The sequence below is a fragment of the Cornus florida genome, unplaced genomic scaffold, assembly GCF_030987335.1.
Source record: "Cornus florida cultivar Cherokee Brave unplaced genomic scaffold, ASM3098733v1 CherokeeBrave_3.0.0_Hap2_Chr05, whole genome shotgun sequence".
NCBI classification, from domain to species: domain Eukaryota; kingdom Viridiplantae; phylum Streptophyta; class Magnoliopsida; order Cornales; family Cornaceae; genus Cornus; species Cornus florida.
This window is the reverse complement of record NW_026775575.1, coordinates 69,961,968-69,986,623: the sequence shown is the minus strand read 5'-3', so window position 1 is coordinate 69,986,623 and position 24,656 is coordinate 69,961,968. Positions and strand designations below refer to the sequence as shown.

Below are 24,656 nucleotides of genomic sequence, written 5' to 3'. Positions count from 1 at the left end.
GAAAAAAAAAAAAAAAATCAGAAGCACGTTTAGGAACAATGTTTTGCTGTTGAAATGTCAAAAACAGAAACATCCAAAACATGTTTGGTAGGTCATGCGTTTCAAGAATTTTGAAAACAAAATATGTTTGGTCACTCTAATTGTTGTCAAAAAAAATAAAACAGAAACAAAAAACATGTTTGGTTATCATTGTTTTTAATTTCTTTTTATAAATTTTAAGTATATTTATAAATTTATTTCTATATAAATAATCGTCATTTTTTTAATAGATATGGAGAAATTTGAATACACAAACATATATATATATATATATATATATATAACATTTGTAACTTCTTTTTATACAAACTTGAACTCAATGTCACATTTTATGCCATGGTAAATTTATATAAATAGTCAATAAATTTTATAATTTATTTACAAAAATGTCTAGAAAATACATTTTAATAATTCAAATATTATCAATATTTTTTCATATATAACTATATAATAAGTGGCTATAAAAGCCCTAAAAAAATTTGCAATAACCTATTTATAAGTTGTTTGCAATAACCTACTTTAATTTTGTTATCCTATTACCTGTATAGTCCAACACATTCAAAATAAAAACAAATCCAACTGCAAGCATAAGTGGAATAGAGTGTATACCATTTACAAGTGCTTAAATATTCAACCAACAAATTAAACAAGTTTAAGTTTTACATAAAATGTTTTGGAACAAAGCATAACAATACATAGTTGGGACTAAAAATTGATAATATGTTCATAAAGTAGATGGCAATGGCAACAACACATCATCTTCATAACAGCACAAGTCACCTTCAAGAGAGCATCAACACACTTCATATCTGCAATGGTAGCATTTAAGTTTAAATATATTAATAATAATAGTAGCAAGTAATAGTAACAACAAAAAAGATATATATTACATATATAAATATTACAAGCCCACAATAGCAACAAATATATTACATATAAAAGAAAAAACATACCATCACTTTCAGGAGGATCGATCAAGAGTGCCCAAGAGAATTCCAGATTCGGTTAGCAATAGTATTACGCAACTAATCCATTTCTCGAAGCTGAGCCGGAGGCACATGCTCAACTACTCACCGTTTTCACCATCACTTTGAGGAGGGAAAGAAAACAGTCTGTGTGATACCATAGGGAAAGAAAACAAAATTAAAAATTAAAAAATGAAAGACAGCTAACCAGAACATTGATTTAAAGACATCTTCCAAGGGAGTGGGTGTTCTTGGCAAGAAATCATCCTGGGTAAGATTAAGTTGGCATGGTCAGTTCATTACATTGGAGTGACTCCACCAAATTTATATACTGATAGTGAAATGTAGGTATTTTCAAGACATAAACAACATATCAGCTAGGTCAAATAAGTTTTTTTCCATCATATGTCATACACTCTCTATTGCTTTCTCTTAAACAGTTACTCAATAATATTAATCAATTATTCAATAAAATATGCTTAATAATCATCACATTCCACCAAATTATATATCTATCAGTTGGTCAACAACCATTGATGCAACAGTCAAAATCAGCTTAACAAACCAAACACAACTCATTGTCCACAGGACCACAGACCATAGCTTTTCTTGAACAAAAGATTTAACGGATGGACGTTTTCCTAAAGCTAACATGGTCAGGTTAGAAAAATTCTGGAACTAACTTTTTCTTTTTATTTTGTATGTAAATGAATATGTCAATTTATATTAGGGCTAGGCTAATTAGCTAATGTACAAAAAAAAAAAAAAAATGGTTAAAAAAAAGCCTCAACATTCATATTATCCAAAATTATGAAGTACACAGAACATATGAATTATCCTGAACATTTAAAGAGTTGAAATACATAAACCCCTTCAACACAGAGAATAAAACTCAGACAAGAATCTTAATGAGACACATTATTGATAATCTATTTTCAAACCGAGATGGTTCGTGCTACTGCACATGTATAATTACCAAGAAATCATCCAACCACATGAACTCATTTCCTTGAACTTCTTGAGGTTCACAACTGTATTTTGAGGTTACTAAACAACCTCCAAAGGAATCTATCAAATGAAAGAAGCTAGCAATCCCAAATTGAGATCACATACCCACTTCCAAAATCATGCATAATAAGTAAGTATACATATATACACACGTACATAGGATAGGGAGGGGGGAACAACAGATCCAATCATCGCACTCGGAAATATGGAATACACCATGACTCCTCAAAATCAACATATCCAACATTGCAATATGTTGCAAATACGCAATGAATTTTATCAGGAACCAGAAGCAATTGAATCAAACAACTCAAAAATATACATTTATAAGCAAATATAAACAGAATAAAACCAATTTCATAATAACTTCTCATTTGATTGATTCAAACAAACTGAAACCAGAAAAACCAAATCAAATTGGGGGCATTCAAATTCCTCACCTGTAAGATCACAGAGTCTATAACATCGGCATACTTCAGAGCTAAATTGAGCGACACATAATCGCACATGACTTCTCGAAATCCCGTCGAGCAAGTCACCGTGGTTCACCACGATCATCGTCAAGATGGCGGCAACACCAGACCCCAAAGAATGTCCGGCAAAAATCATCTTATACGATGACTCATTTTCGAGCCACAATCAATCGCTTCAGATTCTCCGATTCCTGCCTTATTCTTCGACGAAGACAACAAAAAAGCAAAGATCGATGGTCGGTAGGGTTGGCAACGGGGGCGGGTTTGGGCGGGTGTACCCTCCCCCACCCCCGCAACTGTTTAAAAACCCCACCCCCGTCCCCGCCCAAAATCGCAAAAATGGGGGAACTTTCCATCCTATCCCCGCCCCCATTTAACATTTTTACCCTCACGGGTACCCACCCCGCCCCGTTTAAGACCAAAAATTCTCTTTTATTTACTTTTTTTTTTATCAACTAAAATTATATAGTTATTGAAAATATTCATAAAAAAAAAAAAAAAAAAGTATGGACAATAAAAAGTTTAACATAAAATTTAACATTAAAAACATTCGATAATAGCAATTTAGCAAAAGTATTAATATACCAAAATGAGACAAGCCAAATTACATTGTTCCCCGTTTACCTATCCAATGAAATAAGGGTACTTAAGTAATTTACCTATCCAAACGGGACTAGGCGGGGTGGGGCGACCTACCCCCGCACCGAAACCTTGCGGGTTTTCATTACATCAAACCATCTCCACCCAAATAAGCCTAACGGTCCCCCAAAATCGCCAAAAATGGAGCTGGGTGGGGCGGGGCTAATTGCCATCCCTAGTGGTCGGTTTGGTGGATTTCAGCCAAACAAGAACACACAGCAGAGTCGCCACAAAATCGCCTCCGCTCGAGCTCTCTAGAAAACCCTATAAAATGACTGAAATGTTTTAAGCATGGTTTACATACGTGTTGCAAGTCTGGTTTAAGTGAGTGTTTTTTACTTCCTCTGCTACAGTGATTATTTGGGCCAACAGTACCCAAAACACGTTAAAACACCAAAATGGTGTTTCAACTTTTGGCCCAAAAATTGAATCTGTTTTGACACTATTAGCAACAAAGCAGACCGAACCAAACATGTTTTAGGCTAAAAAATTACTGTTGTAGCACGCCTACAACAAAAACACATGAAGCAAAACAGATACCAAACAGGGCCTAAATGAAATGGAGCTTTCAAAAACATATTGGTGTCCTAAAATTGTCTGCAGCAGTAATGAAGTGCCATTGCAGAAAATAATCAATAGAAATCGATGATTTTCGGTTTCTATTTTTATAGTGATTTACCATATTTTCTATCTAGGAAGCACGAGCCAGAAAGTTGTGGTGAAGCTGGTGAAGCTATTGGTTCTTCTTCGTGTTCCCTGGAGTCTAGCACTTGGACAAGGCTTCAGATATCAGCCTAACTTTTCATGCACTATATTAATTTCTTCTGTTGTCAGTCATGCTTCACCCATTTCACGAGTTCTTATTTTTTTCCAGGTTTAAGTGCATAAATTTGGATGGAAATGGGGTTCTCACATCCACCGAGATGCAATTCTTTTACGAGGAACAGTTGCATCGAATGGAATGCATGGCCCAAGAACCTGTTCTGTTTGAGGACATATTGTGTCAGATAGTTGATATGATCTCACCAGAGGTTGAAAATTACTTCTTTAATGATACCTTCAATTTACTTCTCTTTCATTCTGTTTAGATATTATCCCTTCACTGGCAATGACACCATCTTGCTTGCAGAGGGAAGATTACATCACGCTGCATGACTTTAAAGGATGCAAACTTTCAGCAAATGCTTTCAATATTCTTTTCAATCTTAATAAATTTGTGGCTTTTGAAACTCGTGATCCATTTCTCATTCACCAGGTACATTAGACATTTTATTAGTGTCCTGTAGATTTTGCATGGCCACACATTGTGAGTTGCAACATGGATGGTTATATATCTGGAAATATAACAGTCGTTGGCATTTGTTTTATAAGCAAGAACGAGAAGATCCAACTTTGACAGAGTGGGATCGCTTTGCACATAGATTATATATTAGGCTTTCGATGGAAGAAAATGGTGAAGATGTATCTAATGGAAGTGCAGAAGTTTGGGATGAATCACTTGAGGCACCCTTTTGAGTTCAAGGAGGTGAGTTTAATGTGGAGGTTGTCTTGATAGTAGTCAGGAGATGCATTACAGTCCCCTTGAGAGTACTGAATGTAGTATTGACCTTTATGTTCTATATATGCAGTTAGCTTTTGGAGAACTAAGCTCTGGTGAGCCTGTTGTGTCTCTGCAGCTGCCTATGGATGCTTGCAATGCTTCCTTGAGCTCGTCTTAGAATGAAGACACATCATTTCCTAGCGATTCTCCTTGAATGAAACTCATCAGGGTTGCAAACCTCATCATTGATAAATTTGAAGCCTGGTCATGTAGTTCTGATACGCAATTGTCTGGAAGGCTATATGCTTACCATTGCACAATTGAAGCGAGCTGCACACCGAAGTCCTATAGTGAACCTCTAATTGGGAATACCAAAAGGACCATTTGCAAAGGAAAGGTTATATTGCTGACCGATACTTCATCACTATTCAGGTAACAATAGTCCATAAATGGTGGTTTTGAATGCTTTGTTTCAGAAGAATCGGCCTGGTGCGTAATTGCTTTCTTTCCTTCCTCTGATCTCCATGGTAAGATGGAAAATATGGCTTGGCGTGTTTGTCTTGTAAGCCCTTACTGGTGCACTTTGCTTGGATGATACCGTCTTTTTAACTCTCCCAACAAAAGAGATATATATTTGTTCTGGTTTCTGTTTGCTGATTATATGCTCTTCAATTTGTTGTTTATGATGAGAGAGAAAAAAGTGTGGGGAATATCCCAATCCTTTGTTTGAGATAGAGGAAAATCTTGGAAAAAGAAAGAATTATTCAAAAATTTCCAAACACTTCGTGATCGGGATATATATATATAAGGTTTTCAAATTTTATTTTCTTATTTGGCTCACAAAGTGGTCTGAGGTCGCTAACCAATGAACGGCTGACCTAGAACGCGGGCGTGCCCGAGTCCTAATGGACTCGAATATTTCTTACCAAACTATTCCTATCGGGTCGGGTCACCGACCTAAGGTGATTCAGGCGAAAGTTGGAGAGTAGGAATGACCCTCTCCTTAAGGTTGCTATTGCCTTTAAGAAAGGACTTTAAACACTCAAGATAAACATGAATTAGAAGCAACTTAACTAGACAATAAATATACCTGAATTTGCAAACCTTTCTTCATTGATCTTGACTGATTACAATGATGAATGAATTACAAACTCTTGATTGAAATGGAAAATAAAGTATTAAATGCTGGAAGATGAACTAAGTACTAAACTAATAGTGTTAAGCTAAACTTGCTGAAATAAAAGCTAAGTGCTAAACTGAGCTTGATGAAATAAAAGCTAAGTGCTAAATGATAAGAATGCTAAAGGTTGAACTTTAGAAATGGTCTTAGACCTCTTCCTTGTGATGCTTGAGTGGGTATTTATAGAGGCTTCCACCTGGTGTTGTCCCTTTCAACCGTTTCTCTAGAAATTGATTGGTTGTAAGCCGAAAGTGACTTTTCCTAACCACCTTGCTGAGTTGGTAAGGTTGACTAACTTGCACATCCCTCTATAGGCAGATACAAGTATGTCTAACATAGTATTTTTGACTAAATGGTGCCTATTCTTTCATGTTTGATAATTTTGGTCTTCAAGCCATTTTCAGCTCTCTGCACCTGTCATGTCTACCTTGATTTATACATTAGCCTGGAGTCATCTGATTACTGACAATCCTGACTTCCCTCATCAGATGTTGGTGAGAACCTTCCATCTGTAGTTCTGAACTTCTGACATTGTCAAGTTGTCCTTTTCTATTTCAAGCTTTCTTCAAACTTCTAAACCTGACTTGTTGGGTTCTTGAAACATTGGGATTCACAACCGGTCTTCATTTGAATTACCCCAAAGATTCCTCAATTGATAATGACCCGAGAGCCCTGATCATGACCATATTTGGTCATAAGTCTTGATCATGGCCATAGTGACTAGAAATCTTGGTTAAGATTCATGATCATGACCATTATGACCGAGAGTCTTATGATCATTGTGACCGAGAGAAATAACAATCGAGACTCTTGATCATGGCTGGTTATGAGTCTTTGGAGAGACTTTGGATTGTGACCATTATAACTGAGGGTCTCCTGACCATGACCGTTGTGATTGAGAAAGTTGTGACTAAGAGTATTTTGGCCTAAGACTCATGATCATGATGACTGAGACACTCATAACCATAGTGACTGAGAAGGTTTGGCCTAAGACTCATGATCATGAGACTGAGAACCTTATGACAGTAGTGACTGAGAAGATTTTTGCCTAAGACTCGTGATCATGAGACTGAGAACCTTATGACCATAGTGACTGAGAAGATTTTGGCCTGAACTCATGATCATGACCATTGAGAACCTTATGACCATAGTGACTGAGAAGATTTTGGCCTGAACTCATGATCATGATGACTGAGAACCTTATGACCATAGTGACTGAGAAGATTTTGGCCTGAACTCATGATCATGACCATTGAGAACCTTATGACTATAGTGACTGAGAAGATTTTGGCCTGAACTCATGATCATGATGACTGAGAACCTTATGACCATAGTGACTGAGAAGATTTTGGCCTGAACTCATGATCATGACCATTGAGACTGAGAGTCCCAATTGTGACCGGTTATAAGCTCAAAACCTCATCTCAGCTTTAATGGCCTAAAAATTCCACTCTTCTTAACCCCCAACCTTAAACCTGATCACCCTGATTAGAAATTAATCTTTCACCCTAATGATCATAGGTTGACCCAAGGTTCGGACCTCATATTCTTTGACCACGTGGCATGATTGCCTCGAATTATATTTTAGGTGTTAACATTTCTTTCCTGTGTTCTGAGCAGGTTTGCAACAATCCATTTAGTATTTATTTGGTTCTTGACCATCTTTGTATTATCTAATGGAGAGTTTCACAACTGTTTGATAAGTGCTTCCAGGTGGATACGCTATGTATAAACTCAGGCTAATGCTTGGGGGTCCAAGTAGTTCTCATATAAGCTTTGTCAAAATTAGTAAGCGGCCTTGACTTGTGTTGAACATGATTGTAAATAAAGCCAAGTGACTGTTTCCTCTTGTCAGTTCTTCTCACACTGTGCATTATCCCTTCTTCAATTTTTAGATAAAGGGTGACACAAAATATTCAACATTTGCCACCGTAAAAACAACAACTCCGGCCAGTCGACTAGTAAGTATCTTGAAGTGAATTCTTCTCTTTGGTCCTTCTCTAATTTAACTTTATTTTCTTTTCTTCAGGATCTCAGCCAATGGGTGGTAATAAAAACGTAACGATCGTTGTTGAGAATACGTCAATTCCGGCTAGTAACAAACCTTCCAGTCAAGTCGGGATTGTTCAAAAACTCGTCAACGAGATCATCGCTACAGATATTTCCAGCACTAGTGAAGTGTTAGCCAGTGTCTTAGGTGCTGACTCCTTACCTAGAATCGGCCTTGCTCCAGCCTTCAGAGATAGTCCACCAACCTCACTTCTTCCCTACTGTCCCTTAGTTGAGGAGCAACTCCCATTTCAGCGCGAGTTCTCTAATCTTGTGGATTCTTCTAACCTTTTCAAAAATTGCCCGATCCCTCAAAGTGACTGGATTGATTGGGTTGATCGGGTCAAACCTCACTACGGAGCATTATGGAAGGAGGTCGGCATTTACGATGCCATCATTCTTTCAAAAAATCGAATCTCTATCGATAAGGAGGCTCTCGTCTCATTACTCTTTTTCTGGTCGAGTTCCACCAATGCCTTCCATCTTCGGTGTGGTATGATTGGCCCGACGGTGCAAGATATCTGTTTTCTTACCGGGCTCAGGCCTCACGGTACAGAAATAAATTCACTTCTCACCGTTCCTGAAGTAGCTTATGAATATCCAAAGAAACCTGACGCTTCTGAGCGCATTACTACCCATGGCCCTTTTATTAAAGCCAGGAAAGGTAAAGGAACTTCGGTTTCCATCGCCGAGCATATTTCTTTCTTGGTGTACTGGCTGAACAGGTTCTTATTTTGCGTTTCTTCGCTCACAGTCACTAAGGAATTTACTCAATTGGCCCTTGCTCTTCACTCGGGCGAGAAACTTGCTCTCGCTCCTTTTTTGCTTTCTTATCTTTACCGTGGCATCGGGGAATATGTTGCTTCCAACTTCAAAACCTGTTTTGGGCCATTCTGGCTATTACAACTTTGGGAATACGCATATTTCCCTGAGCTTTACCCCAATCTCGACTTGTCGACCGCTGTTCCTGTTCCCGGCTATCATTATGCATATATTCAACCAGGAAAAAGATCGTTCAAAACCGTGTTCTCCTTTTTTTACAAACTCCCTGCATACCGGGCCAGTCATCTTTTCTTGCCATTCTCTCCTAGACCGAGGTGACCTTTGTGGCTTTCCTATCCCCCTGCCCAGGCTCCACCGAGTTGCCAAGACGAACATACATAAACCTGGGCCAGTTTCTTGATTGCTAGGGACATCTCCTATGGATGTTCAAGAATGGGCTCTCCAAATAGTAAGTGTGGGGAGGAGTATTACAATCCCCCACAATTTGCTAGACAATTTGGTCTCACCCAACTCATTCCACTTCCGCCTTTTCGATCTTTCAATACTTCTTTCTTGGAACGAGTAGTCTTCACCTCAAAAGAAACGGTGGATAGAGTATCCTCCCGGTTTAACCGTCTCTGTAACAAGTTCTCTTTGCAGCCATTTCTGGAAAATCCTGATACTTCTCCATCCTTTGACTACTGGTGGGGAAACCATATTGCGGAGGTTATGGTGGAGGATTCTCGCACTATAACAAATAGGATTGCCTCCATTTTTATTAAACCCCAAGGAGCCTCGACCAAGCCATCAAAAGGGATCAGTGTGGCTAATCCTGGTTCTCCCAGCAGGACGAAAAAATCAAAGTCGTCCAAAGAAGGTACACACTCACACTTACATATATATAAATACCAAGTTCTATGCCTTAGATCATAAGAATATCTTTTCCTTTATGCAGCTGTTGATTTCTATGACCCATTGGGAGTTTCTGATCATGAGGCGGAAATGCCTGAGGCTGATGAGGAAAACGTGGTGCCCCCCAAGAGGCCTAAGGTTCTCCTTATGAATTCTTTAAAGCATAATCTCTTAGAACTTTAGCTTACTTATATGTGCCACCTATATACCCCTTTTTTAACCTCAATAGTATTCCAGGTGATCAGGGCAGGGAAAGGAAAAAAAACAGGTTACCTCAGTCAGGACCACCAACCCTTTGCCTCTGATCGAGGAAGAAAATCCTGACCCCTTGATGCCATCGACTTTCTCAGTTGAGACAAATATCTCTACCAGCCGTGAGGTAACTAGGCTTTGTTTTTACTTCCATTATCAATGTACCTTGCCGATTCTCATGGCATCTTTACGGACAGGTTTCCTCACACTCGGCTAGGTCGTTGTCAAGAGATAGGATCAACATTTGTGATGACATTGCGAATGCTGATCACCCTCACACTAGTGGAGTCGAGTGTCAACAAGCCACTACTCAACCAAACACTGTCTTTCATCAGTTTGATGGGGCTGAGGTGATTTTCAAGATGATCTTTCAGTATATCTCCCGTATATCTTTATCAAAGTTAGGCTTTCAAAAAAAACATTCTTCTCTTGCAGGTTGCCCCGGGTACACAACCAAGAGTTCCAAGCCCTTACTCTGCACCAGCGTTTGCTACCAGACGCACCTTTGGCCACGTGACTCGGCCTTCACCAGTTGGTGTGAGTATTTATGACTTATTCTTTTATTCAAGCCTTGACTTGTTTTACTAAATTCCTTTCATTCACAGGCTGGCTCAAATTCTCAGTCCCAAACGCCCCTTCAAACTTATAGCACGATCGATGACTTTGATGCCTACTTTTCCGAGATAGCGGCTGGGTTTGATCTAGATCCCTTGATGAACGAGCCAGTCGTTGTGCCTACGTCTTCCAGTCGTCTGCCAGATATTAAGGGGGCAAAAAGATTACTAGTCGCCGTCGTGTCCCGAGACCTCTCTGAGATGCCAAGTTTGGCTGCTGATGTGACTGATGCCATGTCCGTCTTGATAGATCATCATGACTTAAGTCAAGAACAGATAAACCATCTTCAATCTAACCAGAGTCGATTCCCAACTCTCGTCTCTGATTTTCAGCTCTCCTCTCAGAAGGCTGGTGAGCTGTCGTCTACGATCCATGAAAAGCTGCAGGAGCAAGAATCTTTGATTCAACAAGAGAAAGACAATGTATCCCATTTTCGGGCCTTAAAATTAACTCATGTCAAGGAAAACCAGAGAGCAGCAGAGATCGAACGGGAAATAGAACGTCTCAAGATGGAATTGACTGGAACTGCCCGGTCAAGAGAAGGACTCGCTATTCAGATGAAGGAGATTTATCAAAAGAATGTGGAAATTGATCAGCAGAGAGAATCGGTCTCAAAAGAAATTCCTCGACTGAGGACTGAGAAGGCCAAAGAGGATGAAAAAATGGCCATGTCTAAGAAAGAGTGGGATGAGCTCAGGAGTCATTTTGTTTATCTGCAAAGAAAATGATAGGTAATGACTTTTATAAACTTTTGTACTCAATAAAAACAATGAATGAAATGAATGTCTCTATGGTTTCTGGTTATTTAACCATCTTTGGTTTTATTCTCCATTGTCTCCCACATTGTAGGATAATAAGTTTTTAAGTATCGGCCATTAATCGGTCGAGGGTGTATTTCCCCGTCAAGATCTTGCAAATGATATGCGCCTCCTTTTAAGACTTTGTAAACCATAAATGGACCTTCCCAATTTGGTGACCATTTTCCATATTTTCGATCATTCACACCCATTTGGAGGACAGTCTTCCAAACCAAGTCACCTTCACCGAAGATTTTGGCCCTAACACGCTTGTTATATGCCCTTGCTACTCGCCTTTTCTGAACTTGTATGTGGTCAAGAGCCCTTAACCTTACTTCATCTAGGTCCTCCAATTCGATCAACATAGACTCATTATATTCAGCAGGGGTCAAATTGTTTTGCAATGCGAATCTCATTAACCGCACAGTCACTTCCATAGGCAAAACTGCATCATGACCATAGGTGAGCGTGAATGGAGTCACACCTGTGCTTGACCGTTGAGAAGTCCTATATGCCCAAAGTGCTTCTGATAACAGTTCATGCCACACCCTAGGGTTATCTTCCACCATTTTTTCAATGATGCCTTTTAACGTCTTATTAGACGACTCGGCTTGACCATTTCCTTGTGCAAAGTGAGGGGTTGAGTTTAGGAGCTTGATCCCGTACTCTGCTGCAAATGCCTGCACTTCTTGGGCGACAAGGGCTGAACCTCGATCAGTTGTGATTGATTCTGGGATCCCAAATCTATGAATAACATGTTGTTTGATAAACCGAATCACATCTTCTTGGTGTACTGACTTCATGGGCACCGCTTCGACCCACTTGGTAAAGTAGTCAGTTGCCACAATGATAAAACAATGTTGTTTAGAAGAAGGTGGATAAACTTTCCCTATCAAATCCATAGCCCAGCCTCTAAAAAGCCATGGTTTTATGATTGGTTGTAATTCAATCGCCGGGGCTCTATGGATTGGCCCATGCCTTTGACACGCTTGACATCCTTTGGCGTATGTGATACAATCTTTAAGCATCCCGGGCCAGTAATAAGCGTACCTTCTAATCAGCCACTTCATCTTTATTCCAGCTTGGTGAGCACCACATATCCCTTTATGGGTCTCTCCCATTACTTTCATGGCTTCTTTCTTACTGACACACCTTAAGAGTAGGTCATCTTTAATGCTTTTCCTGAATAGGTCTCCATCAATCATCACAAACTTAAGAGCTTTAATTTTTAGCTTTTTGTCAGCCTTAGGGTCTGGATTTTTGAGAAAATCGACGATCGGTGTTCTCCAATCATTCTCTTCCATATCGTCTTCCACCTCGATTGTAAAGACCTCCGCCAACAATTCTTCCCTCGCCTTAACTGAGGGTAATGATCTTCTCTTTATTCTAATCAAATTCTCCATTATTCCTTTTGGCACCCTAACGCCAGATGTTATTTGAGCCAAATCATTGGCCTCTTTATTATGCAATCTATAAACATGCTTGACCTTTACCTCTGCAAATTCTTGTAGTAATTGCATGGCTATAGAGTGGAATGGTTTGAGGTGCCAACTTTGGCACCTGAAATTGCTGGACAACTGACCGATCACCAGACTTGAATCACCTATGATTTCAACGGTCTGTGCCCCCATCTCTAAGAGTATTTCAAGACCAATAATCAGAGCTTCATATTCTGCTTGATTGTTAGAACATTTGAAATCTAGAAAGAAAGAATATGTTGTTTACCTGCCATTTGGTGCAATTATTACAACTCCAGCTCCCCCGATATCATTTGCGCTGCATCCGTCAAAAATTAGAGTCCAAGGAGTTAGTTGAATAGCACATAACTCCATTGCATCATAGACTCCCGGATCAACATCCAAGCATGGATGGTCAGCTACGAAATCAGCAAGTGCTTGGCCCTTCACGGCCCTTTGAGGCACATATTGGAAACTGAATTCCATAAGGGCCAAGGACCACTTGCCTATTCGTCCAGAAATTATTGGACGAGAAAACATATACTTAATTAAGTCAGTGGCATAAATCACATAAACTAACACAGGTAGCATATATATTCTCAATTTGTGAGCAGCAAAATACAAAGCAAGACACATTTTTTCGATTGGCGTATATCGACGCTCAACCGGTGTTAAAATACGACTAAGGTAATACACCGCCTGTTCTTTCCCTACTTCATTATCCTGGGCTAACAAACTTCCGATTGACTCATTCGCGGCTGAAATATATAACTTCAGCGGCTGTTTCTTCCTAGGTGGCATAAGGACAGGAGGGTTAGCAAGATATTCCTTGATTGATTCAAACACATGTTGGTGATGCTTTTCCCATCGAATGTCTTCCTCTGATTTGAGCTTTAAGAGCGGAGAAAAGGTATGGATCTTTCCAGCATGGTTTGAAATAAACCTTCCCAAGTATGTGATTTGACCAATCAGTCTTTGTAACTCCTTCTTGTTGCGAGGTGGTTGAGCGTCGATGATCGCCCTAGCTTTATTCTTGTCGATCTCGATACCCCTCCGATGCACCAAGAACCCTAGAAAGTTCCCTGCTGTCACTCCAAAGGCACATTTAAGTGGGTTCATCTTCAAACCATGGGTTCTCATTCTCTCAAATGATCTCCTCAAGTCGGCCAGATGTTTCGCCTTTGTCGCTGATTTCACCACGACGTCGTCAATGTATACTTCCATAAATTTCCCAATCATGTCATGGAAGATTGCATTCATAGCTCGTTGATAAGTGGCTCCGGCATTCTTCAAACCAAAGGGCATCACCACCCATTTGAAAGTGCCGATGGCTCCCGGACATCTAAATGCCGTTTTGTTAACATCATCCTCTGCTATGAATATCTGGTTGTATCCTGAGTGACCGTCCATGAATGACAGAATCTCATTCTTGGCGGTCGCATCAATCAATTGATCGGCCATGGGCATTGGATACTCATCTTTTGGAGTAGCTAAATTTAAATTCCTGAAGCCTACGCACACCCTAATCTTTCCATTCTTCTTAACCACGGGAACGATATTGGATAGCCAATCACAATACCTTGTGGTCTGGATGAATCCTGCTTTGAGCAACCTCTCAATTTCCTCCTTCACTTTCATAGTCACTTCTGTTGACATACATCTAGGCGCTTGCTTGAACGGTCTAAAACCTTCTTTTATAGGTAATCGATGCTCGACTAGCTACCTTGGTAATCCCGGCATCTCAGTGTAATTCCAAGCAAAACAATCCTTATATTCTCTAAGCAACAAGATTAGTTCAGCTTTAAAGTCAGGTTCTAGAAGATCACTTATGTAGGTTGGCCGAGGCTCTTCCTCTGTTCCCAAATTGATCTCCAACAAGGGATCCTGAACATCGGCTTTCGGATCCTCTAGCTTAGCTGGGGCTGCATCTAGCTCTTCTAGCCGAATAACATCTCGACAATCCCCTGACTCACCTTCTTCTATGATTTTGGCCATATTGGCCGACATATCACTCCACAACATTGCCCGTCTTTCGGCGAGATACGCTCTCAGCCGTGCCATGCTAGCTTTAAATGCTAGCATTTTCTCCTTCTCCTTTTGGGCTTGGTCCATTAACAACCTGTTGTTCATCAACTTCAACTATCGGCCTTGGCTCGCAGATAACATTTGGCCTCGATAGTTCCTTGAATAAATCGGATAAGTCCCCGTCTGTCAGATTTTTCCTCATCGTCGCCTTCTCGTGCCATACTTGTCACAACCAATAAGCCTCACAGGACCCATTTCCTCCTCATATAAAACTGCATCAGCCACATGGACCCGAGCTTCGAAAGGCTTATTATCTCCCCATATGACTTGGATTTCATCCCCATCCCAGAAAATCATAAACTGGTGGAGGGTAGAAGGGATGCAGAAATGTGGGTGTAACCAATCACGCCCAATCAAAGCATTGTAAGCCGCCCCTGCGTCGACCACGAAGAAAGCAGTCATGGTCTTACATCTTCCAATTGTCATTTCCAAGGTGACTACCCCTCTGGTCCTGGCTCTGCCCCCCGTGAAATTACTGACTGTCAAGTCAGTGGGAATCAAGTCATCTTCCGTTTTTTGCAGCAACCTCATGGTGTTCATCGGAAGGATATTAACCGCAGATCCATTATCTATCAGTGCCCGAGACACTGGCATCCCTTCTAGGAACACTCTGATATAGAGTGGTTTCAAGTGTTGAGACATTGCCGCAGAAGGCTTCTCAAAAATCACCCTAGCCGCCTGATCTCTCCTAATAGTCACTGACTCATCATCTCGTGGTTTAGCTCTTATCACAATGACTTTCTGTTTTTTGTCTTCGGTGATCGACTCAGATGGGTTCTCAATAATCTCCGGAACTTCCTGACCTTCATCATCTATCACCTCGACGTCTCCCTCCATAGCGGAGGGTTGATCAGGCTTAGCCTCAAAAATATGAGGCAAGGTAAAAACCATATTGCAATTCACAATTCCTTCAAATGAACCAAATTTGATACCTTTTGAACCATCATCCTGGTCATCCAGGTCGAGTTCGTCATCACCAAATCCTGCTTCATCTTCAGCTTCTTTCATGGAGGAAGACGCACATTTCTCTTCAGTGCATCCATTTCCGTCTGCACTATCTTCATTGGATTTTCCTTTCGGATCACTTTTTGAATCTTGCTTGATAGGTTCTCTCCTAAGCAAAGTCACCTTCCCTGGCTGTGGAGCTGAATATTTTTCTTCCATTCTCTTTAACTCAGTTTTCATCCGCTGACACCGTCTTACTTAAGTGTGAGTCATGAATGCTGGCGGGATATCCCTGACCCTAGAGAACTTTGGATGACTCACCCTTGACCATCGACCGTCGTCAGTGACTGGTGGCTTGACCATCCTTTGCCTATGGTTTGGGTGGTTAACTGATGTCTCAGCCTGGCGAGCCACATTTGAGTTATGCTCCCTCGGCTTCCAGACAGCATGAGTAAGATTCCTTGACCGACTGTTGGAGTTCATTTCTCGCCTTCGCTTGTGATGCTCATTGGTATTAGCCCTTCTATCAGGCCATGTTAATCGTCTTGTCACAGGCACCCTGGGCGAGGGTGACCTAGGTCTGTCTTCATGACGTGAATTTCCAGGACGTCCCCGAGTGTCGCTGTGGAACCTCTCTCGGTCCCTTCCAATGTCTGTCTTGCATTTAGGGCATAATCCTTGCTTGATCAGCGCCAGTTGAGCCTCCCGCAACTCCTTTTCTAAGTCATCCTTAGACCTTAGAGTTTCCTTAACCATCGGTTTCTTTCCTTCAGCCTTGCTTTCTTTGTTAGCTGAAGTATCCTCAAAATCAATTCTTCTCCGTGGCCTACTGGCCATTGAGATTTCGACCATGTTACTGCTGACCAAGGCTGGGAATGGATCACTGTCAACGCTTATCACCTCTTTCTTCTTCTCCGGGAACTTCCATGCCCCCTTCTCGATTTGTGCCTGAATCACATTACGAAAGACAACACAATTATTAGTTGCATGATTCCAGGAGTTATGATATTTGCAATACTCTCGACCCTTGATTTCATCAGCTGAAGGTATTTTATGTACCCCAGTGACTTTGATAATTTTATCAAACAACAGGTGGTCAAAGATTTGCTCTGCTTTACTTATATCGAAAGCATATTGTTTGCCAGCCTCAAAGATATTCCTTTTGGCTAAAGATGATGAGGGTTGAACACCGCTAACAGTCTCTAAGGGCTTAGCTAAAGCTTTACATACATATGGTTTTTTTGAAATAATTTCAACAGCATCGACCTCTAGGTCATCATATACTATATCAACCATGTGTATTTCATAATTAGGGTCCTTATAATAGGTCCCTCGAGAGGAGTTTTTCCTCTCGTTTTCCTCTCGTAAGATTTTTTCATACTTGGTAACCCTATCGGCTAATTGGAACAAATCTCCAAAATGAGTACCCTCGAACTTCTTTCGTAATTCAAAGTCTAAACTGCTAAGGGCCAAGTTGACAAATTCTTCTTCAGGCAAAGTAAGTTGGCACCTATTTCGTGCCTTCTTAAACCTAGCCAAAAATGTCTCAACATCCTCATTTGGCAACTGATGGATCCTAGATAGGTCGGACATAGAGACTTCTGGTTCTGTCCTATAGAACTGATCATGGAACACATCCTGCATCTGTTGCCAAGTGTGGATGGAATTTGGTGGCAAGTTTAGATGCCACTTGAAGGCAGTCTCAGTAAGGGTGTTAGAGAATAGCTTCATTTTATACCAATCGTTGTTGTTGAGTGGCCCACATTTTAATGTGAAACGGCCAATGTGCTCTAGAGTCGATTGGTTGCCTTCTCCTGAGAAAGTTGCAAAGTTTGGCACCCAAAAATTTTGGGGAAGATCCATCCGATCTATCCAGTCAGGAAATGGGTGCCTAAAAGTAGGTCGAGTAGCCCTTTTTAAAGCTAGTCCATACTGTTCTTGTATGACCTCAGCCAATTGCTCCCTAGTCATGACCATAGGTGGGACTTGGTTTTGAAAAAGGGACATTGGGCCAAGGGTTATGTCCCTCTTGCCCCCCTGGGTTTGCAGCCTGAGGTGGCAAGACTTGAGGTTGAAAATGAGGAGGTCGACCATTAGGTTGGTCATGATTCCTCCATCTTGGTTGTTGGTGACCATTCACTCCTTGCTCTACTGGATGGACTTGTGGTGGAATTGGAGCTACTGGTCGAGGACCATTAACCATGGGATGTGGCTGGGCACCTCTTTCTGGTTGACCAACTTGTTGAGGAAGAAACTGGTCCACGGGTCTATCGTTCTGGTTTTCTAACCTAGGCGGCTGAGCAATAACCTGCCTATCAATACAAGTTACTAAGGCATTAATCACCTCATTCAGCTGCTGGAGCTGAGTATTAGTCATGTGAGATGAAGCCACCAATGGGAAGCGACTTGGCGTTGGGAAGCCTCCACTCTACTTTCAAATCGTGTCACCATATTGCTGACACTTTCGGCCGCCATTTGGTGGCTGGCCTGATGTCCCTCTTCATGCTCAGACCCGGAATCTTGCATGATGGGAGCAGGCTGATTTTCTTCCTGATCTTCCCTTTGAGGGTTAGCTTGTCCAGCTGAAGTATGAGTCTGTGACCTAGTCTCGACGACCATTCACAAATAAAACACAAGTCCCACCGGGCGTGCCAAAGTTGTTTGGCTCACAAAGTGGTCTGAGGTCGCTAACCAATGAACGGCTGACCTAGAACGCGGGCGTGCCAGAGTCCTAATGGACTCGAATATTTCTTGCCAAACTATTCCTATCGGGTCGGGTCACCGACCTAAGGTGATTCAGGCGAAAGTTGGAGAGTAGGAATGACCCTCTCCTTAAGGTTGCTATTGCCTTTAAGAAAGGACTTTAAACACTCCAGATAAACATGAATTAGAAGCAACTTAACTAGACAATAAATATACCTGAATCTACAAACCTTTGTTCATTGATCTTGACTGATTACAATGATGAATGAATTACAAACTCTTGATTGAAATGGAAACTAAAGTATTAAATGCTGGAAGATGAACTAAGTACTAAACTAATAGTGTTAAGCTAAACTTGCTGAAATAAAAGCTAAGTGCTAAACTGAGCTTGATGAAATAAAAGCTAAGTGCTAAATGATAGGAATGCTAAAGGTTGAACTTTAGAAATGGTCTTGGACCTCTTCCTTGTGATGCTTGAGTGGGTATTTATAAAGGCTTCCACCTGGTGTTGTCCCTTTCAACCGTTTCTCTAGAAATTGATTGGTTGTAAGCCGAAAGTGACTTTTCCTAACCACCTTGCTGAGCTGGTAAGGTTGACTAACTTGTACATCCCTCTATAGGTAGATACAAGTATGTCTGACATAGTATTTTTGACTAAATGGTGCCTATTCTTTCATGCTTGATGATTTTGGTCTTCAAGCCATTTTCAGCTCTCTACACCTGTCATGTCTGGCTTGATTTGTACATTAGCCTGGAGTCATCTGATTACTGACAATCCTGACTTCCCTCATCAGATGTTGGTGAGAACCTTCCATCTGTAGTTCTGAACTTCTAACATTGTCAAGTTGTCCTTTTCTATTTTAAGCTTTCTTCAAACTTCTAGACCTGACTTGTTGGGTTCTTGAAACATTGGGATTCACAACCGGTCTTCATTTGAATTACCCCAAAGATTCCTCAAGTGATAATGACCCGAGACCCTTGATCATGACCATATTTGGTCATAAGTCTTGATCATGGCCATAGTGACTAGAAATCTTGGTTAAGATTCATGATCATGACCATTATGACCGAGAGTCTTATGATCATTGTGACCGAGAGAAATAACAATCGAGACTCTTGATCATGGCTGGTTATGAGTCTTTGGAGAGACTTTGGATTGTGACCATTATAACTGAGGGTCTCCTGACCATGACCGTTGTGATTGAGAAAGTTGTGACTGAGAGTATTTTGGCTTAAGACTCATGATCATGATGACTGAGACTCTCATAACCATAGTGACTGAGAAGGTTTGGCCTAAGACTCATAATCATGAGACTGAGAACCTTATGACAGTAGTGACTGAGAAGATTTTTGCCTAAGACTCGTGATCATGAGACTGAGAACCTTATGACCATAGTGACTGAGAAGATTTTGGCCTGAACTCATGATCATGACCATTGAGAACCTTATGACCATAGTGACTGAGAAGATTTTGGCCTGAACTCATGATCATGATGACTGAGAACCTTATGACCATAGTGACTGAGAAGATTTTGACCTGAACTCATGATCATGACCATTGAGAACCTTATGACCATAGTGACTGAGAAGATTTTGGCCTGAACTCATGATCATGACCATTGAGACTGAGAGTCCCAATTGTGACCGGTTATAAGCTCAAAACCTCATCTCAGCTTTAATGGCCTAAAAATTCCACTCTTCTTAACCCCCAACCTTATACCTGATCACCCTGATTAGAAATTAATCTTTCACCCTAATGATCATAGGTTGACCCAAGGTTCGGACCTCATATTCTTTGACCACGTGGCATGATTGCCTCGAATTATATTTTAGGTGTTAACATTTCTTTCCTGTGTTCTGAGCAGGTTTGCAACAATCCATTTAGTATTTATTTGGTTCTTGACCATCTTTGTATTGTCTAATGGAGAGTTTCACAACTGTTTGATAAGTGCTTACAGGTGGATACGCTATGTATAAACTCAGGCTAATGCTTGGGGGTCCAAGTAGTTCTCATATAAGCTTTGTCAAAATTAGTTCTCTCTTTTGATCTTCTTTGTTCTCTTCAAAGTTGATAAAATGATGTTTTTGTTATCATCTATAACCCAAACCCTTATTTTGCACAAACAGAGACTGATTTAGAATGTTATTAGATTGATTGATAAAGTTCCTATTTAAGTTGTGTAAGATTGATTGAGACTCGCTTGACTTGGCACATTGGGTTCTACTTTACGTGTGGCTCCAATTTGAGTCAAAAACATTGAATGATATAAATGCATGCAGACATATAACCAAAGTATTGTCCAACATATATATATATATATATATGTATGTATATATATATATATGCGCCTTTATGTACCTTCTTAGAAATTTCCAACTTGAGGAGGTGAATCATTCCAACAATGTTGACCGACTTACAATGGGTTGACTTGAGGACCGACTCTTGCTATGTGGGCTATATGTCTGCATGCATTTATATCATTCAATGTTTTCGGCTCAAATTGGAGCCACACTTGAAGTAGAACCCAATGTGCCAAGTCAAGCCTCATACGTGAGTCTCAATCAATCTTACACAACTTAAATAGGAACTTTATCAACCAATCTTTATTTGTTATTTTTAAGTATATATATATATATATATATATATATATCATCATAGAAGTGGAATTTTATAACAAGAAAATAGATTAAGATTCAAAACATGCTAAAGGCTTATTGAAGGATTAAAATATTTAAGTTACACTAATTTAAACAGCTAAAAAATTTATAATAGATAATTGTTAACAAGACAAATTTTATAATAAATAATTGTTAACAAGACAAAATAACGAAATTTCGAAACGAAAGGGGCAAATACTTTATTGAAATAAAATAAATAAATAAATAAATAAGAAGAAGGAGATTTCCAAATATTCCACAATTATTGCATAGTAACATCTCTTAAACTTGTCCCTTTATTTTTTAGTCAACGAAAAAGGGGTGCGGGTTTACACCAGTTAGTTCATTTAGATTTAGTCAGAATAGGGTTTCTAACCCTAGCCCAAACATTTCTTAAGTGGGTTCACTCGAGGTCTCTCAAGGACCTAAAGCCCGAAAGAGAGGATTCAAACATTGGGCTAATCATAATTTTTAGGATTTCAAGAATACCATACCGACCCTAATGGGGTATAAACCGCATAATATGGTTCCCATTCTGTCCGATCAGCACAAAAAGACTCCAATCTCGTCTTTGACAAGATCTGGAACCTTTTTCTTCTTCTTCTTCTTTGTTTTTTTTTTTTTTTTTTGTTTTTTTTTTTTCTTTTTTAACATTCAGGCATAAAACTTGATTAAAATACAAACTACTATTAGTAATTTAGAAAGCAGCATAGAACAACTAAGTAGTAACAAATTCGATCAACAAAGATACATTACCACCGCTAGTTGACTTGTTGTGTTCGCTGAATTATATTCCTAGCACGTCCTTGACCGCTCTTCTTCCTTCCTTTACCAGTTTCGTGTTGTTTTCCTTCAATAATATTTACAAACCATGTTGGTTTTTCAGTTAAGAAGGCAAGACAACCCGTAACCAATCCAAATAAAAACCCACATCCATATCCCAGCACTACAACTTTCCAAGTAAATCCATTTTCAAAAACTGAATCAACTTCTTGATGTGGCAATGTTGGTGGCTGCGGTGGTTCATCGTCTCCACATTTCTTTGTCAATGGCAAACCGCATAATGCCTGGTTTCCAGAGTATGAATTGTTTTCAAATGTATCAAATTGTTGACCATGAGGTATTGGTCCAACAAGATGATTTTGAGAAAGGTTCAAGATTGAAAGAAATGTTAGGCTTGTCAATTGCCAAGGAATCTCCCCCACTAACTGGTTTGAAGAAAGGTCTAATGATTCAAGCCGAGTCAAATTTCTTAGAGATGATGGAATATGTCCTGCAAGACTGTTGTGAGATAAGTTGAGCAACCGAAGTGAATGAAGCATTCCAATGAAGTCAGGAATCTCCCCTTGAAAATTGTTGCTGGATAAATCAATAGTTGTGAAGATGGTTAGGATTCTCGAAAGTTGAAGCTCTAGCCCTTTCACCACCACCTTCACTGAATCTCGATAATAATACTTCTTCTCCCCCATGTATGTACGACCCACTTTATGTTCATCAACATTCATCATAGCTTTGAAATTCTTGAAATATTTTGTAGGCAAGGGGCCGGTGAACTCATTGCGAGAGAGGTCGATTATTCGCAGCTTAAGAAAGGGTAATTGAGTCATGGAAGTATTTATTGTACCTCCAAATCTGTTAGATCGCAGGACAAGAACCTGCAGCTCTGGAAGATCATCCATCCAATGGGGGAATGTGTCACTTATGTTGTTGTTAGCCAGATCAACAACTTCCAACTGTCTACAATTGACCAAACTTCGCGGCACCGGCCCTTCCAAGTGATTTCCACCCAACCCCAGATTTCTCAAATTATTGCACTTTGTGAATATTGTTGGAACAGTCCCATGAAAGCGATTCATCCGCAGATCTAGCACAGAGAGTTTATTGCTAATGTTTCCTAGACATTGTGGAATCACATTGATGAAGCTGTTATTAGATAGATTAAGAATCACAAGGGAACTCAAGTTGCAAATGGTAGGTGGGATTTCACCATTTAATTGGTTTTTGCTCAGATCAAAAGCAGTCAGTAGTTTCAAATTCCCAATTTGAGGTGGAATTGTTCCATTAAGATAGTTGTCAAAGAGGTTCAAGGAAATGAGATTTGTGAGATTCCAAATTGTTGGAGGAATTGGACCTAAGAGTTGGTTTGCCGAAAGGTCCAAATGCCACAATTCTTTCAGGACTCCAATCTCAGGTGGAATGAAGCCAGAGAGTTGATTATTGCGCAATAAAATGTATCTGAGGTTTGTCAATAGGCCAATTTCAGGTGGAATTTTGCCAGTGAAGGAATTGTTTTGAAGTAGTAAAAACTCCAAGTCAGTCCAATTGGTGACAAGATAAGGTGAGATTTCGCCGGAAAGAAAATTATCTGATATGTACAAATAAGATATTTTGGTCAGATTGGACAGGGACAAAGGTAAGGGTCCGGTAAGTGAATTTATAGAAAGCCTCAAGTTTGTGAGCTCAGTGCATAAGCCAAGCTGAGAAGGAATTGTAGAATTCAAGTCATTCATTTGTAAATCAAGTGTTTGAAGCTTTCTGAGTTGGCCTATGGAAGAAGGAATATTTCCTTGGAATGAATTGTTAAACAACCTAATGAATTGAAGATCTGAAAGTAATCCAATCTCCTCAGGAATTGAACCGACAAACTGGTTGTCACCCAGACCAAGATCTTTGAGCTTCAAAAGCTTTGAAATATTTGATGACAATAACCCTTGAAATGAATTATTGGAGAGAGAAAGATATTCAAGCTTGGCAAGATTGGTGAACAACAACTCAGGTATTAGGCCAGTAAAATTGTTCCATGACAAATCAAGCAAGGTGAGGTTGGGGCAATGGAGTATGAAATCTGGAAATTTGGAGGTAAGTTCATTGGAAAGAAATAAAAGATGAGTCAACATAGGCATGCCTAAGAATTTTGACCAATCTGGAGTTTCTAAATGGTTCCCTTGAAGGTCCAAGTGCCATACCTTTTGTAGATTGCTAACTTGATACGGAATGGTACCACTGAGATTGTTGAAGCCAAAACTAAGGTACCCAAGTTCCGTCAACCACCCAATCTCTGAAGGTATGATACCCTCAAAATTATTGAAACTCAAGTCCAAAACAACGAGCTTGGAGAGATTGCCAATTGTAAGTGGAATTGGCCCATTGAGTTGGTTCCAACTGAGGTTGAAATGGGTGAGATATGGAAATGAAGTAAAATTGAATTGGGTCAGTGTTCCATTCAAATTTGAATTGAACAGCTTGATCTCGGATACTGTTTCAGCACTGTGACAAACAATGCCAGTCCAATTGCAATGATTTTTTAGGTCGGTGACAGACCATGAAGTGATGGAATTATTAAAAGATAACAAGTTATTCTTCCATTTTAGAAGAGCTTCTGCTTCTGTCCTTCCTGATGATATGATTGTGGATGGAAGTGAAGAGAAAACAAGAATAAGGAAAAGAAAAATGTTGTGCTTTTGAAAAAATGCCATATTTGGTTTTGTTCAAAATTTCAGGTCACATTGATTTATAGTGATTAATTTAGGGTTGCTTATCACGTGGAGACACAAAGTCAAGTAAGGCAACTTCCTCA

At 40.0% G+C, this 24,656-nt stretch overlaps 1 protein-coding gene across 1 annotated transcript; it reads right to left on the bottom strand.

Annotated features, from left to right (window-relative positions):
* Window positions 1-634: 634 nt before the first annotated feature.
* LOC132306779 (receptor-like protein 52) lies at window positions 635-24,647 on the bottom strand. The gene is made up of 3 exons (XM_059804343.1): window positions 21,836-24,647; window positions 993-1,151; window positions 635-848 (listed from the first exon to the last, which is right to left on the bottom strand). The coding sequence occupies exon 1, from the start codon at window positions 24,553-24,555 to the stop codon at window positions 21,841-21,843; it is 2,715 nt and encodes a 904-aa protein (XP_059660326.1). The 5' UTR covers window positions 24,556-24,647; the 3' UTR covers window positions 635-848; window positions 993-1,151; window positions 21,836-21,840.
* Window positions 24,648-24,656: the final 9 nt, after the last annotated feature.

Bases quoted from the DNA above. Each gene is read 5' to 3' on its own strand.
- LOC132306779 (XM_059804343.1), bottom strand. From the start codon at position 24,555: ATGGCATTTTTTCAAAAGCACAACATTTTTCTTTTCCTTATTCTTGTT.